A 20,372-nucleotide genomic window follows, 5' to 3' on the forward strand; every position below is an offset into this window, starting at 1 on the left:
ACACAGCAAGCGATTTTAATCTTTTTTTTCGCCAAACCTTGTGTCTATTTACTATCATGTCTAATCAATGTAAATAATAATTACGTTTAGACATAAAACATTTAAGTACTTAATTGAATGTTTAATTAGATTGATGTAAAAGTTAGTTTTAATTTAATCAACATGTTTTGCATAATTTTAAACGTAGCAAGGTTATATTCGCCGAGGCAAGGTTAATGGGTGAAATTAGCGATAACGATGTCGTTAGTCGCCATCAAAGCCAAAACTGAATTATTAGCCAAGCCTTATCGTTTTATGATAATCAATAAACATGGTAAAATATAGACGGAATGTTAATTTTAAGGTTAAATTATTACACGAACTTCGAGCGTCACGGTAGTATGCGCAAGCGATTCCATGGTGCTCCTCGTTAAAACGGAAAGGGTACCACTGGTTTTTTTTAGTGAGTATTCCGATATTCGAAGCGCATTCAATAAAGCATAATGAGTTTTTCCAGCATTAAAAAAATAAAAATTACACGAATTTACAATAAAAAAAAGGATGGCTACGTGGTTGAAATCGGTCAAGCACTACAATTGTCATATGATTGAATTTACTGATATTATAAACGCGAAAGTTTGTGAGGATAAATGGATCTTTGTAACTATGTCACCCATAAACTACTAACCAGATTTGCATTCAATTTGTAGTCGATCCATTTGTAATCGTTTCTTTATCATTATTCTATAGATTATGGATGTGCAAATATTAAAAATTTAATATGTAATGTTATTAAATTAAATTACGATGAAGGAATTAAGAATGCTAACAATTAAAAAACCTTTATAAATTTAATATAAATAAAAACATGACAGTAGTCTTTAATGATAGAATATATGTGATTTATGTAGAAGATAATAAATCAACCTCTTTAACATATTGATTTGGATTTTGGAATAGACTTAGCACATAGGCACCGAGCATCAACCCCTCCCACAGGCGGGCCAAGCCGCGCGCGGAAGATGGTTTGTTTCTATAATTTATCTGGTGATCGGCTCGAAAAACATTTTGTGGAAATTGCACATGTCAACTAATGAAAATCGAGCTATATCCGAGATGGCCCAGGGGTTAGAACGCGTGAATCTTAACCGATGATCGTGGGTTCAAACCCGGGCAAGCACCACTGAATTTTCATGTGCTTAATTTGTGATTATAATTCATCTCGTGCTTTACGGTGAAGGAAAACATCGTGAGGAAACCTGCATGTGTCTAATTTCACTGAAATTCTGCCACATGTGAATTCTACCAACCCGCATTGAAGCAGCGTGGTGGAATAAGCTCCAAACCTTCTCCTCAAAAAGAGGAGAGGAGGCCTTTAGCCCAGCAGTGGGACATTCACAGGCTGTTACGGACGGATGGAAATCTACTACATGAATTAAAATGTTTTGAAGCAGCATAGTGGAATACGCTCCAGACCTTTTTGAAAAGGAAACCCCCTTGCTAATAGTACATTTACAGGCTGTCATTTTTTACTTTATAATAATATGGCGACCGATTTTAGAAGCAAAAATATAATTTATTGATAACATCTTGTCCAATCTTCTTGTTTTCTTTGCACGTATAATGCGAGGTCTATAATATTACTCGCCATGGCAATATTAACACACATGCTTAAATTATAATCAAAGCCTTTATAACGCAAGCGTTCATTAAAAATGCATCCATTTTAATCTTCAAATAAACTTTACAATTTTTTTCGTAAAAAAACAGTTATCAACCGATTTTTAGTTTATTTGCGATTTAAAAGAAAGTATATGTATTATATAAAAGGCAATGATTATAAGACTTCGTCTAATTTTTACCATTCTCAAAGGATGATAACCTTTTGCGCAGGACATATTATAGCGCACGGGTGTGCGGAAACATAGGTGCACTCTCTATTCCCGAACTCTTATAAGCTCTCATAAGAAAATCCATGATTCGAATTCAGGCGCCGGACCAAACAAAAACAGGTTCAGTGCTTTCCGAGGCACGAGTTTACACACTTCAAAGTACCAGACTCGTGGCTGCTATTGATTTTTCGACATAATTTGACCAACTGGATAAACGAGGCAGTCATTAGTCAAGTAAGATAGTACTTATATAACAACCTTATTTGTCATATGGACAGGATAAAAAAATTTAAAAATATTCTATATCTGTGTAGTGTGTAGGGGTTAATAGGGATAGCTATCATCTTGCATACTTGAGCATCAATGTCCGAAGTGAATATATATGTTTAGATAGTAAGGCATATAAATGAAATGAATTCATAGTCATCATATTAATTTATGCGTTAATATTTTATGGGAATAACCGTTTACAAATCGGTTCTTAAACAACTATGTACATTGTACACATTAAACCATTTTATGTATTTCAATTAACGAGAAAATTCTTAGTATACATATTTATAATATCGTCTTTAATATTATAATGCGAATATCGAATTCGTTCTGAAATCCGCCTGGAGGACATCATCACTGTCTTATATATTAATGATAAGAATGTGGGACTTACATAATCCTACAGCTTATAAAACATAGGTGTTTATTGGCTTCGTATCGTGTAAATATTATATAAATAATTAATACATATACTCGCATTATATTCATGCAAGAGTTTATGCCTATGCCATAAATTAAAAAAAAAAAAACATCCGTAGCTCCGTAATTTTATTCAATGTTTTTAATCATTGATGAAATTAGATGACATGAAACAAAAGTAATTAAATATATTAGACACGTTATTGCATAATTATACTTAAATAAAGTCAAAAGTCAGATTAAGATGATAAAATAATGGTAAGCATGTTTAAAATTTATTTATCATTGTTACGAAATTACGCACAAATACCTAATCGAAAAGCGTAAATTATAGCTATCTCTTTCCCTCCCAACCGTAAGTCATATGTTGCTCCTTGTCTATTAGTTAACGTGATGCATTAACGCGTTTTAAACTAAATATGTATTGAAGATCAATCAAGCTACATAAGCGTACGTAGGTGCGGGTCAACGGCCCGCCATTCGGCTAATAAACTTGAATATCTACATGAGAATCGCTGTTCGAATTTTAAATTGTTATATAAACCACGAATAAATAAAATATGTATATATCAAGGAGGTTTATTGCATTAAAAAAGTACAACCGAACAATTCGAATGTACTTATTACTATTTTTACATTTTGCATTACATTTAACGCCTTTTTAAATCGTAAATTAAGCTACAAGCTTAGTATTATTTAAGTCGCTTCTTTTTTAATACATAATTGACAAGGCTTATCGTATTATAATTAGAATTTAAACTTCTTTTATGAGCCTATAGTTCATTATTTTACCTTATTGTTATATGTATAGACAAAAGGTATTATATCAAGCACTTGAAATTGATTCCAATTTTAAAATATGAATAACAACATTTTAGACGAAAATAACATCAGTCAATAATACAATTATGATTTTGACTACTTAAATCCAATTAGCTGACGACATTAATTAGATCACGATTTCAAAAAAAAAATAATTTAATTAGCACAATAGTTTCATCTATACTTATATTTTCCAAATCAAACAAAACTTTTTGCTATTAAATTAAAAAAAATGTTACTATAGGAAAACTATCAATGACTTCACATATAATAGTTATGGGTCGATGAACAGACATCCGATTAGCATAATCATTCTATTCTTAATATATAGTTAAAAAGTTATTGTATGTATACATTTCGTATTAGCTGTCCCACGCTGCCTTGTGTGTCCTTTGTCTTCTATCCCATCATTAAACATCAAATGAGTATTACCGCCGTTATAGTATAATATGGTAGTATGCAACATTAAAAGTAAACAAGCAAATTAATTTCAATAATTATTTATTATTTAGCTGTGATTATATTTAATTTAAAAAAAATATATATGCACGACGAAAGTTGATCATAGAGTATCAAGAAAAAAAATTAATAGCAATTTATGGCTACGACACAAATAAAAAAAAATGTAGAACATTTTTACTTTTTAGATACTGACCGTGAGTAACTTAACCACAGATAATTTAAAATTAATGCCTGCATTTATATTGGGTTAAAATATCCGTAACTAACGGACATATTTGTTGATCTCGGTCGCGCCATTGTTCTTATACCGTTTCGCTAATAAAATGCTTAAAGAAATAACTGTTATAATTTCATAGCTCCCATGCTTGTTTTGGTGGGAAAAAGTACTAATTTGAATAATTTCATATTTGTTTCTTCGCTTTCACCTTAATTACTCATTAAGAAAGATACGTAATACTTTCAACAATGAATTATCATCAAACTATCATATACACATAAAGAGATAAGTTTTGTTGGTTAGCCTTTTTTAACACAGAAAAAATTGGTTTGTGTTCTTTCCTTATGAACAATGCCAAATTATAACATAATAAATATTATGTAATTACATACGATCCAAAAATTTAAACACAGAATTTGAAGATCCTGTAAATCCTTTGATAAGATTGCTCTTGACCTTTAATTAATTTTTTATCCGACTTAACATAACAGAAAAGATGATTGTTGTGTATCTTAAATTTCTTATGAAAACTCTACATATGTTGAAAGAGTCTGCTCATACTAATTTTACTAAATATATAGTTTATATACTTTCGATTAGTAAAGTAACAGCAAATTTCCCATTGCTGGGCTAAGGCCTCCTCACTTTTTTTTGAGGAGAAGGTATGGAGCTTATTCCACCACGCTGCTTCAATGCTGGTTGTTTGGTTGAATACACATGTGACAGAATTTCAGTGAAATTAGACACATGCAGATTTTCTTACGATGTTTTCATTCACTGTCAAGCACGAAATAAATTATAAACACAAATTAAGTACATGAAAAATAAGTGATTGCTCGGGTTTGAAACCACGATCATCACGCGTTGTAACCACTAGGCCATCTTGGCTTTTTTACCTTCGATTACACCCCCCCAATTAAAGTATCATATGCTAGTCTTTGCCTGCGGCTTCGCCCGCGTTGAGTGTTCGGTATTTAATGTATTTTTCTGTACCCTAGACAAACATATAATGTCAAATTTCATGATGATCAGTGAGTAGTTAGGACGTGAAAGCGTAACAAACAGACTCACTTTCGCATTTATAATATTAGTAAGTATTTTGTATTTTTTCAGAAAAAATACAAAATACTTACTAGACAAACATATAATGTCAAATTTCATGATGATCAGTGAGTAGTTAGGACGTGAAAGCGTAACAAACAGACTCACTTTCGCATTTATAATATTAGTAAGTATTTTGTATTTTTTCAGAAAAAATACAAAATACTTACTAGACAAACATATAATGTCAAATTTCATGATGATCAGTGAGTAGTTAGGACGTGAAAGCGTAACAAACAGACTCACTTTCGCATTTATAATATTAGTAAGTATTTTGTATTTTTTCAGAAAAAATACAAAATACTTACTAGACAAACATATAATGTCAAATTTCATGATGATCAGTGAGTAGTTAGGACGTGAAAGCGTAACAAACAGACTCACTTTCGAATTTATAATATTAGTAAGTATTTTGTATTTTTTCTGAAAAAATACACACACAAACATACGAGAGAAATCTCTTCATTTTTAATTTGCTTATGCAGGTAATGAAAATGTATATTGAGCTTAAAATGTTTGTCGCACTGGATAGACGTACAGATTACAAACAAGCGTATTAGGAGTCGTTTAATAATATTATTGTTTTGTATAAGTAAATTTGCTACAGGTAAAAACATTTTACCACCTTTAGTTAGGATTTACGTCATTTATTTTTGCAGTAGGTACCGAGCAGCAGCGACCGATCTTCCCTCGACTCTGTCTTTTTTTGTGAAAAATTGCGTATAGAAAAAAAACAAACCCTCATCAAGTAATATAAACGGAATAACCATTTTAATAGGAACACGATGTATAACTAATTGAATAATTTTATTTTTTTTGTGTTTACTTCCTATATGTACCTGAATAATAAAACTTACTTTCCTGTATAAAAAGATATTTTCGATTAATATATATTACAATTAATATTTTAATAAAAAACATTTTAACCAAATTACTGAATAGGTATGTAAAAAAAATATAAATTACATTTTTTTTATATCAATTTTTTCTTAATTTTCGAAACTAAAATAATCTGCACGAGAACACGAGTTACATTAAAATCAAATCTAATCTGATTCTTATTTGAATGGGGCTTATTTAATAATTTTAGTTTATAAGGAAAGTAAGTTACAAAAATAACTATTACTCATCTTCCAGACACATCAGACGGAAATCACATTAGCCAAGTAAAGGCGTGCCTGCATTCCTATATCTACTAAAATGCACCCAGACATTTCTATAGTACGCCACTTCACCCCCTCGCTATCAATACGGCGCGACACGGCATGCTATGACTAAGAACCAATACAGAAGTGAGCAGACGACAAATAAAAACAGTTAAAAATATAAAAAAATATAATTTAAAAATGAACTTACTTTTTTAGGCCCATTCTGCACAATATTGTCGTATTCCATACCTTCCACAGACATTTTCACTTAAAAAATTAAACACACCAAAAAGTATACACTCAAAGAGGTTTTATTTTTTAATACACCCAAATATATCGGTTCTTAATCGTTTATCGCAATCAAATGTAGTCACTAAATGATTAAGAGTTCCGGTAAATCACTGTTTCCATTAAACAATTTAGTGGAATTAACGTTCGGATTGTACGTCGTGCCAACTGCCGGCACGGGTGCAACAAATTCAGACGCCCACACAGCCTCCCCTGCTCTCCAGCAAGTGAAATACTCATAAACTTATACTATGTATAGAAAGTTGGTATAGGTAGAGCAAGTGGGAGTGAATGTAAAGTACGGTTCGTATAAGGCGATTTTATTGCCCTCGTCTCAACGTTCCTTTTTAGGCATAAATGTACACTTACATCTTATTTCTATATTCTTATATGAATCCAAAAAAAAAGAATAAAAATACTATATAAGTTTTTAATAATTTTAAATTACAAAGCATTTTCATTATTTATAAATAAAATATTTATTATCTCCAAAATGTTATTGTATTCGTCAAACTTGTCAATTGTCAAATTAATGTCAAAATAGAAATAAACAAGACTTCGCTGTTTCTAATAATCATAAATTAATAATCAATATCTTAAACAAATAATTTACAGTTTCTTTCGCATTTGAACAGAATATCCAAAGTGAAGATCATAATATATTATATTATAGTAACGAAACTTTTTAGGTTATAAAAATTTAAATATGAGTGAAGACTATAAAATACTGAAACAAGGCGCAGAAGCGAAGTTGTATATCTGTAATTATCTTGGAAAACCTACACTTATTAAAGAAAGATTCAAGAAAAACTATAGACATCCTGACTTGGATCATACTATTACTAAAGAGAGAATAAAAAACGAAGCAAGATCGATTGTGCGATGTAAAACTGCAGGAATAAGAACCCCAGCTTTGTATCTAGTAGATTTCGATCGTAGACGTATATACATGGAACATTTCCAACACAGTATTACTGTTAAAGATTTCATAATAAATTTAACAAAGATAAATGGTACCAATGCTGATACTACAAACAGTTTAGACATATACGCAACTAAAATCGGCCAGACAGTCAGAAAATTACATGACAACAACATTATACATGGGGATTTGACAACTTCTAACATGTTACTCGTAGAAAAAAGTCCTAGTAATACAGTTGATGATTCAAAATGGCTTCATCATGAAAATGTTGAAATAATTATGATAGATTTTGGCTTGTCTTTTATCGATTCAAGTACTGAAGATAAAGGAGTTGATTTATATGTGCTGGAACGAGCCCTCATTAGCACTCACAATGATTATCCAGACTTATTTAAAAAAATATTTGAAGCTTATAAGAGTTTTAGTAAGAATAACATTAAAGAAATTATTGTTAAGTACGAAGATGTTAGGGCGAGAGGCAGAAAGAGAACTATGGTTGGTTAAATATTGTATCAATTTTGTAAATAAAAAAATGTTGAAACATTTATTTTATTTTAATAATTCCCCAAATCTTATATATTAAACTAATAATAATAAATAGAATAAGAAATTATAAATTTTATACGTTTAAATAAACAAATATCCCATTAAGATTTAAAGTATGATAAAACTTGGTAGAGGACAAAAAGATATTAATTTATGTATATAAGTTATTATATACCTTATTCATTTATATATAAATACATTTAAAGACCTATATTGAAAGTGCATGCCAAACTAATTAAAAAGTGTTTTTATATAGTACTGTATTTTATATGCATCAATATTACAGCAATATTTTAATTATAAAGTCAATAATGATTGATACTTTATTTCTGTAAAAATTGTAACCATGGAATTTACTTTGTTTTCTATTATTGAAATAAAGAAATAATACTTTAAATAATGGTATATTTAGCAATTCACTGCAAACAAATACTTCGTTGCTGTTGCTGCGTAGTTTTAAATTGAGTTTTTAATTTTTATAAAAGTCATAACAATTTTCAATACATACTAAATATTAAAAATAGAAAACAGGAAAATAAGATATTTACTATTCCGATAGTCTTAAAAGGTTAATCTTTTGAAAACCAAACAGTCAACACTGAAAGAAAAATGTCATTTCTATATCACATATGTCACTTGTGAAATATGTCTTCCGCATAACCTAAAATTATTTGTTTTTAAATATTGTTGAAGAAATTAAATAATTTAAAATATAACAAAAAAATCAAGATGAAACAACGTGCGTTATCTTTATCAAAAACACTTTTACTAAGTCACAATTCAAAGGGCTTACCTGCTATAAGTGAGTGGATAAATAGATCATTTGTATTTGTAGTATTTTAGGTACATTTATAAACAAAGTTTTTTTATGAGTTAAATTATACGTAATATATTTGATTTATGTATTAAAACTACTGTATATAGCATTAAACGTTGATAGTTTTTTTCAATGTGCTATGCTAAGGGCGTTCGTGTCAGCCGAGTTACTTTTAAAACATAGTGTAAATTGTATAATGTAACAATAAAAAAATCTAAGCCGAATTATCAATTATTATATACGATTAATAGATTTTCTGAAATTAATAAATTGAAATATGTTTATTTCAAATTATCTCGATTTGTAGGATGTTTAAGCACAAAAGAGGCGATTGATCGTCGGCACCATCTTTTTGATCTGGAAAAAAAACGACAATTGGAGAACGTTGGAAGAATAGAGAAAATCGAAGTTAATTACAAAGGGGTTCCTAACGACTGCACATTAATTATGAATAAAGATATATCAACACCATTTGATTGTGCAAGACGTAAGTAATGTCTTAGGTATACTAATGCCTTTTCTATACGCCTGACAATGTGTATGCAAAATTTCATGATAAATGGTTGAGAAGTTAAGACTTAAAAGTGTAGCAAACTCACTTTCTCATTTATAATATTAGTTAAGATAAGAATATCTATATTGGGTACTTCAAGCAGTGTAAATGGTACATAAATATTTTAATATTTACATATACCTATGCAAGAGTAATGAGTTAACTGTTTTTCTGTAGAAGAATACAACTTAACATCTGATTATATTTTATCTCTATAGTCCTATGAATATGAAAAATAATTTTCCGACTAGGCTCAGAATGACTATGACAATTTGACATAACAATTTTACCGTGTTAAATGATTTTGTTTTTACGATTTCGCTATGTTGTAATACTACTAGCTTTCCATTCTATCTTCGGTAAAATTCATACAAGGTTATCCCACACATTTCACATAAAATTATAATTTTCCATAAATACTTTCATAGTGGATGTTTATGATATTAAATATACCTTTGTTACAAATTTCACCTATCACCTAGAAGTGGTTCATTAGTTTTGATAGTGCATTTATAGTGAATCAGGACAAATAATTTTATAATACATATAACATATGAAGTTATAAATATAATATCCTGGGACATTATTCACACACGGCCATCTGATCCCAAACTAAGCAGAACTTGTACTATGGAAACCAGACAACTGATATACTACATATACCACTTTTCTTTTGTAAATACATACTTATATAGATAATTACACCCAGACTCAGGACAAACAGACATGTGTATCTACCAATCATACCAATTGGCCCGTTCAAATTAATCTACATAGCAAATTACTCAATTAATAATGGAACTTATGCCTATTATTTGAGTTGAAAAGTGGGTATTGTTGTTGTATATCTTTATTATAATTGAAATTGAAATAAATTGAAACATATAGTACACACCACATACATTATACAACAATTAACTCGTTCACACACCAATGAAGATTCCACTTAAAACTAATTCATGTATGACAGTAAACAAGCAATTTTGTAAATTATAAATAATAATTATGAAGATTCAAACAGTTAACAAACAGCAAAACAATAATATAAATATTAAAAAAATAAATAAAAACATTGACTAAGTTAACAAATGCACAGAAACTCTTTTTTTAAATGTATTGACGAACATTGTTTCAGATTTGGGGGAATGGCACATGGAGTCGAGTGCATTGGCGTTGCTTGATGGTACAGTGTACTGGGACATGCACAGACCCCTCACAGAGAACTGCACGTTAGAAGTGAGTCAATATTACTCATTTAATACATAATTATTATATAAAGTTATTTAGATTAAGCACAGCCATATTTTATTTGTTTATATAATAAGTTTCTGCTGCAATTGACAGTTTTGACAACTGAGAATTGAAGTGTTATGTTTAAAAGAAAAGAATACTAATATTTATCGCAACAGTTACAGAGGTTCAACATAGCGGAGCCGCAGCAAGTGAACAAGGCGTTCTGGCGCACGTGCTCGCTCGTGCTCGGCGCGTGCGCCACGGCCGCCTTCAAGGACACCGTGCCAGTGCAGCTGCATAGTTTTCCAGGACCGGACAGTGAGTGCTCGCTTTATAAAATTTCACTACAAAGCCTGTCTCGTTCCATATTGTATCACCTCTCTTTATTTACAATTATATTTCAATTTCAGTAGTATAAATAAATAAATCTTAGATTTATATATTATATAATATGCACTATAAATAGTTCTCGATTAATTTGTCTTTATTTATAAAGAGATGGTCACTCGTGTGGGTGGGGTGTTGTTTCCCTGTCTGTATCCCTGACTGAATCCACATTGTATTCAAAATTTCAAGTAACAACCAAATAAACAAACTTACTTTCAAATTTATAACATTAGTAATGGTACTGATGAAAATCTGTTCCACTTAACTACATATAACCATTTTAATTTTAAACTAACAAAGTTGTGATAACAACTTCGTTGACATTCAAAACGCCTTTTGCAAATCCATCATGAGTACCATAATATTTTTCTTAAGATCTCAACTGCATAGAGAAATTAACTCTTTTGTAGGCCAATATGTATGGTTTTACAACTCCAAGAAAACGTTCAAATTTTTACGGGCCGGTTGGCATGATTGGTAGATACTTGCCTTTCACGCCGAAGGTTGTGGGTTCGATTCCCACCCAGGACTGACATTTGTGTGCATGAACATGTCTGTTTTTTCCTGAGTATGGGTGTAATTATCTATATAAGTATGTATTTACAAAAGAAAAATAGTAAATGTAGTATATCAGTTGTCTGGATTCCATAGTACAAGCTTTGCTTAGTTTGGGATCAGGTGGCCGTGTGTGAATAATGTCCCAGGATATTATTATTATTATAATTGTCTCTCTAAATTTAAAAAAAAGTAAAGAAATGACTATACATACATAGGTTATTAGTGAGTCCATGGATGACAAATACTTTGGGAATGATAAGATCGACTTCTGCTTTTCTGAAAATTCAAATTCAAAATTCTTTCTTCAATATAGAACTTTAAACATTATAGAAATTACTTTTTGATTATCAAATTAAACATTACCGGTTTGGAAAAAAAGATCCACAATTGAAAATTAACAATAAAAGTGGTATTTTTTTTCAGTAAGAAGTGGTTCATTCATATACGACATAGACCTACCAACCCTGCCCGATTGGACGCCTACCCCCCAGGAGTTGCACACCCTCAGCGCGGAGTACGTCCAGCTGTGTCGGAAGCAGCTGCCCATTGAACGTCTGGATGTGTCCCAGGAGCTGGCGTTGGAGATGTTTGTGGATAACCAGCATAAGGCTAAACAGATACCGAGTATCGCCAAGGCTACTGGTAAGTTCTTGTAGCGTCTATATACATATATGACTATTATGATTAAATAGCTTTGCGCTGGCGTGTTAGGGGGGGGGGGGTTGTTTGTAACAGTGTTAAGTTATCAGTACTCCAAATTACATACAATTAATTCTAGCAGGTTTTGCGTGATTGAGTAACAAATATCCAAACATTCACATTTGTAAATCGATTTCGGCACGGCTGACATTCTCATAAGAGACTAGACAACTGCACAGGAAATAAAATAGTGCTAACTAGTTTGCACAAACACAGTCCTTTTCACTCTCATGATCCGAAAGGCCATTCGGACAATCGAGGATAAGTCAGGCTCAGGTTTTCCGAGGCACTAGACTGCACGGCCACTAATAAATAACCATTTTAGTATGTGAATAAATTTTTTTTTATAACTTTCAACAGCGCCACTTATCGGAAGTTATAAATAAATACTAGCAAACGCAATAACGTAATATATATATATATATATATATATATATATATATATATATATATATATATATATATATATATATATATATATATATATAATAGCTACTCCGCATGTTTCGGCAATAATATAATCCTAAATAGGCTATAAGTTTCCTCAACAATCGGACTATAAAATGCAAAAATCGAATCAAACCAGACTGGTAGTTCCTGAGATTAGTGGGTTCAAACAAGAAACATACAAACATTTCAGTGTTATTATATTAACATATATATAAATTTATACATACTTAAGTGATATTTAATATTTTTCAGGCAAGGTGACGTTGTACAAAGTGGATAAATACGTGGATATATCGAAGGGCCCGCTGGTCGCCAACACGGCACAGGTGGGGCGGGTCGCTGTCACGGCGGTGCACCCTCTAACTGGTAGGACATTTATCAAATACCGACATTAAGTAACAGCCTGTGAATGTCCCACTGCTGGGCTAAGGCCTACTCTCCCTTTTTAAGGAGAAGGTTTCGAGGTTCTTCCACCACGCTGCTCCAATGCGGATTCGTGGAATACACATGTGGCAGAATTTCAGTGAAATTAGACACATGCAGGTTTCCTCACAATGTTTTCCTTCACCGAAGAGCACGAGATGAATTATAATTACAAATTAAGCACATGAAAATTTAGTGGTGCTTGCCTGGTTTGAACCCACGATCATCGGTTAAGATTCACGCGTTCTTACAACTGGGCCATCTCGGCTAGTTAACATCGACATTAGTAAACGCGAATTAACAGTTCTTAAGTTATTAATTAACTGAATTAACCCCTTCCTCTGAATTAAAAGCGTTGGATGGATTTTTCTTCCTTGGTAGTGGGACTCTGTTCAAGCCAGTCTGGGTAGTTACCAACCACTCCTTATATATTCTACTGCCAAATAGCAATATTTGTATTGCGTGAGTTAAAGGGTGAGTGAGCCAGTGCAACTAACAACTTGTGTTTAATAAGAGACATAACATATTAAAGCGGCTGTGTCTATGAGTGTTGGTGACCACTTACCATCAGATGGTGCATTTGCCCGGCCGACTAAATATAACTTAAAGAAAAAGAGTGCATTGAGTTTCGGCTAACCGAAGACAGATACCGCAAAACAGCAGTACTTGGTATTGTTGTGTTCCGGTTTGAAGGGTGAGTGTGCCAGTGTAATTACAGGCACAAGGGACATAACATCTTAGTTCCCAAGGTTGGTGGCGCATTGGTGATGTAAGCGATGGTTGACATTTCTTACAATGCCAATGTCTATGGGCGTTGGAGACCACTTACCATCAGGTGGCCCATATGCTCGTCCACCTTCCTATTCTATAAAAAAAAAAACAGACAAGCTCTTACACTAATTGACCGTCTATTTATTAATTATAGGTTCCCCTGACAGCGAAGTGAAGAAATTGTACAGATTCCAAGGGGTGGCGTTGCCGACTGGAGTCATCCTAAACCATTTCGCGTTCACAATTCTAACCGACAGAGCTAAGAAATTGGTAAGTTTTATATTCAATCAAAATAATACTTTTTGAATAAAGATGCTTAAATTTATTTGGGTTGACTTTGGAAGGGTGAGTGAGCTAGTGTAATTACAGGCACAAGTAACAGATTGGTGGCGCATTAGCGATGTAAGGGTTACAATTTCTTACACTGAACAAAAAACGTACACTGTCTCACAAAATAAATAATCCTAATCCTGTGTAATTCTTGTAAAACCTTTCTTTGGCATTAATAAAAAAAAATTAATGATTGCAAAAGCGTGTAAGTGTTTAATTTTCATGTTTTGTTTTCCAGAACTCCGCTAGATCTCCGATCAATCCATTTGGTGATCTGAACCAAACTCCTGCACAAGAGAGTATAGCAGCTCGCGCATAACGTTCATTATATAATAATTAAGTGATACAATTAGGAATAGAAATAAAATAAATAAATATTTAACTAAATTTTATTCTTAAAACACATTAAATATTTACAAATCATCATTCATAAGTCAGAGAGAAATATTTATTATATATATTTACTAGTATTTATATATATTTGATATACAAATATATTTTTTTTACATTAATAAAGGAACTCGAATTTTCTTATCGAATATTACGGTTTTAGTAAAATTTCATATATTTACCAGTCTGGCTAGTGACGTCAGTTGGTCGTCTATTGCGTCATCGATGCCATCCACCAATAACAATTGAGAGACTATCTTTGATCAGCGTTTTAGAAACCGGTTTGAATTTCAAAGACAAACTATGTTGAATCATTTAAGGCATTTGACAAGTATAACCATACATTAATTACTTCATTTCACATAATTGTGAGCGATGAAAAAAAAACAATTAATTTAAAATTGGAACATACTTCCATAAACAATAATAATACTAGATTATATACATGAATTAGTTTTTTATTTCTTTGTTACTCTTTCTAGATTTTAACTACTCGACTGATCATAGTGAAATTTTACATCAAACTTTTCGGAGAATAGAAACGGGCATAGCTTACCTAACACTCCCCTCCCTGATACTCGAGTGAAACTAGTTGTATATAAAAACAACCCCTAATAACAAAATAATACTAATAATAATATTATTTCATTCATCAAATTGTAATATAATTACGATATTTTCAAAAACAGCAAGGTTGATAGGTCACATACATTTGTATGTTGTTTCTTACTATTTATTGTAAAGATCCATAGACTTATACATTATAAGATGTATCTAATATTGAAATACTTAAAACATTTATTCTTATATAGTTATTCCTTTAATAAGTCTAATTGGTAGTAAGGCCTGTCAAAAATATCAGGTACCATTCGTGATAAATGTGGTCATAATGAACTTCAACCCTCCGATGACTTTTGCTTTTTAGGATCTGATGGTCCATCATCCCCGTCCTGAAATATCGGCATTGGTTGAGTTTTCTTATACGCTGGCGCCACCCAGAACGGATTCTCTTCAGCGTCCTTAGCGTATTTCAATATAGCCTCCCTCGGATCCTGTTCATCATCGACTCGTTTACTCAGACCGAGATTTCTGATAACGAAGGAGCTCAGGGTGCTCCCAGAGGCGGCGACTCGTCCCCCTTGACCGGACGTTATCGGTAGATCCGGTCGTCTAGACTTGACGGGATCCAATCTGTCTTTCTCCATTTTCTTTTTGCTCGTTCTTAATTTCTCCTGCCTGAACAGAGGCAGTGCGTGTGGAGTTATAATTTGCTGCGAGCTGACCACCTCCATGGACTGTTTCTTCCTATGAGTCTTGACGACGCAGAGCTTCGCTCCACGCAGGCTTCTTTTGTTATCGTAATAACATTTCACGATGCCATTGCCACATCCAACGAATATCTGGTTCAGCTTCGCGTGCCAGACAGCTTTAATGACGTGTGACTTGGCGACGTCGATGTGCGTCACCAGCTCAAACGTCTTCGCGTTGAAGAACACAAGCCTGCCCACGTCCTGGTTCCTCTGCAAGGACTCGCCGGTGAACACCATTGTATCGTCCGGACTGAAGCTGCAGTCCGTCTGCTCGTACCTCGAGAACAGGTCGCCGAAAACTTTAACCGGCTTCTTGAAGTTACGCAAGTCCCATATTTTCATTGTATCGTCATTTCCTCGACTGACCAAAAGCGAACCCAGATACGAGAATGAAATGCACGATATTTCTGATTGTTTCTGGTGCGCGTCGCGTAGCAAAGATGTGGTGTTCACAAAATTTTTCCTATGGTCCCACATTTGTATGGAACCGTCGTAACATCCGCACGCGACGGTGTTGCCATCCCTCGAAAAGGCGCATGAAGTCGGATTAGTCTTCAAGCCTCCCATCTGTCGTGGCTTGATGACTGATTTGTGCTGTTTGGGATTCTCCGTGAGCCACAGCCTCAGGGTTCCATCTTGAGAGCATGTCATGAACTCCTCGCGGATTTGCGGATGCCAGCAGCCGCTATTTAATGTGGCTGTGTGTCCTTTGGTTCTAAAAAAGAAAAAAATATACACCATCTAAGAATTTGAATCAAGTAGGTACATTCATATCTATATATAAAATAAATAAAAACAAGCGAGTGCCAAGGTACTAACGAGAATTGATGTATAAGAATGTGTGCTCATACCGATCTCTAGCACACATAAACGCATTTACAATAGCAAATCATACGTGGACGTTATCTGACGCTCAAAGCCTCAGATTGCCCCTACCGTGTACTGAAAGCTAAAATGTTTACACATCAAAATGTATTAATATCAAAATCCTTACTTGGCCATGTCAGTGATATACTGATCCCCCTTAACACATTCAAGCACTTCGAAGCCGTCCCTGTCCAGCACCTTGGCCTGTGCTGCACCGCTGACGACCAAAATAGAATCACCGGTCGCTGAATACTGCAGGGCTTTGATTGGATGATTCTCGCAGGGTTGAAGCGTTCTGAAGGAACGCATCGACGCGTCCATTCCTGGAAAAAATATCATTGAATGATGTAATTAATTCCTACTTAGCGCTTTGCATTTTGCCTATTAAGGGAGCTTCTTAAGAAGAGCTTTGATGAATGTTGAGATTAGCCAATTGCGCATGAGATATTACAGTACACAAGTGTGTGCGCAAACACAGGTGCACTCTCTATTCCCTAACTATTATAATCCGATGGGACGGCAATCCGACATGACCGGAAAGAGTAAGAGCAGGATTAACGGCTTAACATGCTTTCCGAGGCACGGGAGTACACGGGAGACTCCGGGCGGTTACTGAAAATTTTCTGACAGAAAGACCCGACCCACCGGTACTGCGGCCTTACATCAAGCCACTAGACCAATGAGGCGGTAAAATATATGATGAGTGTCTAAAAACATTTTAATTGCCAATGTTACTACTACAATGAGGTGGCTCATCTGCCAGTTTACCTAACTATAGTTAATAAAATATTGCACGATTTGATTATATTAAGGTATGAGGTATATTATAAGTATTATGATATGATATAAATATTAGTATGAGGTATATTATAGGTATATTAAGTATATTACCAGCAAAATCCCAGAACGAGACATCATAATCAACGGAACCCGTAGCGAGTCGAGCACCAGAAGGGTCCACGGCAACAGCGACTACAGCTTTGGTGCCGTGTAGCATTTCCACCTGGAATTTAAAACATAAATATTAAATAACAAGAAAGAAGTAATACATTAAACATAATCTTATAAAAGCTTAGAGCATACTTGAATAATTATATGTTAATATTTTGTATTTATACTTGTAACCTTACCTCGTGTGAATTTGGTATTCGGTTTTCCAAGGTAAGCTCCTCATCATCTGAACCACTGAGCTCATCATAGCTATCTTCATCACCTTTAGTTTTATCATCCTTTCCTACATCATCACATTTATCTTTATCAGAAACTTTTGATGGTAAGCTCGAAGGTATTGGTGGTCCTATCAATTCATCCTCATCACTTGAATCTTCTTGTTGCAGACTCGGTGCTGCTGGAGCAATTTGATCTGTATTATTTTTTTCTTTTAAATTACTTGAAACAATTGTTTCAATCTTCTTTTTATTAGCTTCTTGGGCTGCAATCTTAGCTTGTTTTATCATTTCTTCAACGTCGAAGTTTTTGGCTTTCTTACCAAAATTTTTGATTCCCATTACTTGATGGACGTGTTGGCTTTCCAGGTCTTCAGCGATTTCTTCGATATCTTTTTGTTCCTGGATCGGAGTGCGACCGAAAGTGCCGAAACCTGACGTTGACCCATCGCAGGTGTCGTGCGATGAGGTTCTGTTGATATTAAAGTTAATTTTGCCGAATAAAATTGGTTTTTTACTCATTTTTCTTGATTTTAACCCGCTGTATTATATATTTGACACTTAATTATTTTTCACTTAATAACTTACATAATTTCCTTTAATTTATATAAATTTATTTAATTCATTCGAACACCGAAATAACAGACCAGACAGATTAGGGAAATTGTAATTTCAGCAATTTGACAAACATGAAACATGTCAATTGTCAAACAAAACAATGAAACATGTAATGTTGCCCTTAGCTAAAATAATATTTCCAAAACAATAGGCATGATTGCGTATTAAAGAATTGAAAAATAAATGATTTTAGAGAAGAAATTTAAAAGGATTCTAAAAATGATCTCATTTTAATATACATATTGAGATGAATAAGATTTTTCATAAAACAAAAGTATAAAATTCTGCAATCGGCCATTTTATTTGAAACACCAATCAAGGCAAATGACGTCACGCGTCAGTATCTATAACCCGTAAACAGACAGAGAAACAAATAGACCAAGGGACCGTGAAACCACGATTGAGACAGAGATAGTTTGTTAATGTGTGCGTATAATGTTGCCATAGTTCATTGCATTCCCTGTTTTGGGAGATAAGTAATTTTCAGGATTTAATTAAAACAAAATAAGTTTATTAAATTTTACTTTTTAATATTTATTATACTTTTTTTTAATTAAAATATTTTTTTGTTTTTCAACTACACCCAAAACTGTTGCATTGTTTGTTTTTGTTTCCGTTATGAATAGTACTACAGCATCTTTATATGGTACTGGATTAGCATTCTCCTCAGAAGTTGAAATCTAAAACACTCAATTAAATTATTACTAAAGAATGGTTGCCACATATATTTCTATAATAACCTCTTGACTCGGAATCTAATAATATTATAATTCATGAAGAATGTTAAATAATATTGTCGTTATGAAATTATAAAAAGAAAAACGAATAAATTAAAATAACATGTTTACATATAACGAAGCACTTTAGGTTATTATTGGACTCCATGTTTATTTGTTTACATTGTCGACGAGTCGATATTTTTTATCGAAAATCGGGACATTTTTTTTAGCTGACGCTGGCAGCATCTACTTGATAAATAATTATAAGTTATGAATGATAAAAACTAGAAAATCCTATTATCTTCAGGATTTTAATGCAATATAAGGTTCCGTCATGCTATGGCATAAATAAACATCACTGAGAAATAGTATTTAGGGACAAAATAGTCGTACTTGCGCGTAAAAACACACGCCGGCAATTTTCTTCTTGTTATCACTTTAACATAAAATAATACGACAATGCACTATTGTATAACCTTCGATATGATATAAGGATTGTTTCTCGGCCTTTTCGCTGGATAAAAATCGTGGATAAAAATCGTTAACATAAAAGTAAGCGAAAATTGAACAAAAAACACAATGAACGCACCAACGCTACTCAAGTAGCGAAACAAACTTGACAGTGTGTGTGTTTTCGAGCGAAATTCAAAATAGGTAAATGAAAATGCAATCATTTGCATAATCAGTTAGTTTATTACTGAAATAAAATGATTTTCAGTAATAGTAGACGTGTACCTACATTATAGAAGGTTATTTCAATATCAGTCATCATGCATATTGCAGGATAGGTTTGTACAATCAATAACGCTACATGATAAACATTTCGGTTATATATTGAAACAAATCTTTCATTGTCATCATCATCGGCCGAAAGACAAGCCGTCCACTGCTGGACAAAGGCCTCCCCCAACGATTTCCATTTTAGCCGGTTTTGCGGTGCCCGTATCCAACAGCTTCCCGCGACTCATTTTGTGTTTGTGACTCTATTGTCACGGGAAGCCGTTGGGC

The 20,372-nt window shown here is 33.0% G+C and overlaps 4 protein-coding genes across 4 annotated transcripts in view; 2 read left to right on the plus strand and 2 right to left on the minus strand.

Moving 5' to 3' along the window:
- Window positions 1–6,877, minus strand: part of LOC126777120 (coactosin-like protein) — a 36,971-nt gene extending 30,094 nt beyond the window's left edge. Inside the window, exon 1 of the mRNA XM_050500016.1 lies at window positions 6,523–6,877. Within this exon, the coding sequence (XP_050355973.1) occupies window positions 6,523–6,576 (54 nt within the window). The 5' untranslated portion in view covers window positions 6,577–6,877. The remainder of the gene's footprint in view (window positions 1–6,522) is intronic.
- Window positions 6,878–7,158: 281 nt separating this feature from the next.
- Window positions 7,159–8,072, plus strand: LOC126777109 (EKC/KEOPS complex subunit TP53RK). The gene has a single exon (XM_050500004.1). It carries the CDS (start codon window positions 7,309–7,311, stop codon window positions 8,029–8,031), a length of 723 nt encoding a protein of 240 aa, XP_050355961.1. The 5' UTR covers window positions 7,159–7,308; the 3' UTR covers window positions 8,032–8,072.
- A 635-nt stretch (window positions 8,073–8,707) lies between these two features.
- LOC126777096 (39S ribosomal protein L39, mitochondrial) lies at window positions 8,708–15,134 on the plus strand. The gene is made up of 8 exons (XM_050499987.1): window positions 8,708–8,875; window positions 9,198–9,377; window positions 10,579–10,679; window positions 10,853–10,994; window positions 12,045–12,263; window positions 13,023–13,136; window positions 14,119–14,234; window positions 14,533–15,134. The coding sequence occupies exons 1-8, from the start codon at window positions 8,803–8,805 to the stop codon at window positions 14,611–14,613; spliced, it is 1,026 nt and encodes a 341-aa protein (XP_050355944.1). The 5' UTR covers window positions 8,708–8,802; the 3' UTR covers window positions 14,614–15,134.
- Window positions 14,670–18,671, minus strand: LOC126777045 (gastrulation defective protein 1 homolog). Its single transcript, XM_050499894.1, has 4 exons — window positions 17,992–18,671; window positions 17,753–17,864; window positions 16,989–17,184; window positions 14,670–16,709 (listed from the first exon to the last, which is right to left on the minus strand). The coding sequence occupies exons 1-4, from the start codon at window positions 18,547–18,549 to the stop codon at window positions 15,581–15,583; spliced, it is 1,995 nt and encodes a 664-aa protein (XP_050355851.1). The 5' UTR covers window positions 18,550–18,671; the 3' UTR covers window positions 14,670–15,580.
- Between the last annotated feature and the right edge of the window lie 1,701 nt (window positions 18,672–20,372).

The sequence above is a fragment of the Nymphalis io genome, chromosome 22, assembly GCF_905147045.1.
Source record: "Nymphalis io chromosome 22, ilAglIoxx1.1, whole genome shotgun sequence".
Lineage (NCBI taxonomy): Eukaryota > Metazoa > Arthropoda > Insecta > Lepidoptera > Nymphalidae > Nymphalis > Nymphalis io.

Coding starts and splice junctions, on each gene's coding strand:
- LOC126777109 (XM_050500004.1), top strand. CDS start 7,309: ATGAGTGAAGACTATAAAATACTGAAACAAGGCGCAGAAGCGAAGTTG.
- LOC126777096 (XM_050499987.1), top strand. CDS start 8,803: ATGAAACAACGTGCGTTATCTTTATCAAAAACACTTTTACTAAGTCAC. Junction 10,995..12,044: donor TAGTTTTCCAGGACCGGACA/GTGAGTGCTCGC, acceptor ATTTTTTTTCAG/TAAGAAGTGGTTCATTCATA. Junction 13,137..14,118: donor GGCGGTGCACCCTCTAACTG/GTAGGACATTTA, acceptor TATTAATTATAG/GTTCCCCTGACAGCGAAGTG.
- LOC126777045 (XM_050499894.1), bottom strand. CDS start 18,549: ATGAGTAAAAAACCAATTTTATTCGGCAAAATTAACTTTAATATCAAC. Junction 17,865..17,991: donor GAATACCAAATTCACACGAG/GTAAGGTTACAA, acceptor TTTAAATTCCAG/GTGGAAATGCTACACGGCAC. Junction 16,710..16,988: donor TATATCACTGACATGGCCAA/GTAAGGATTTTG, acceptor TTTCTTTTTTAG/AACCAAAGGACACACAGCCA.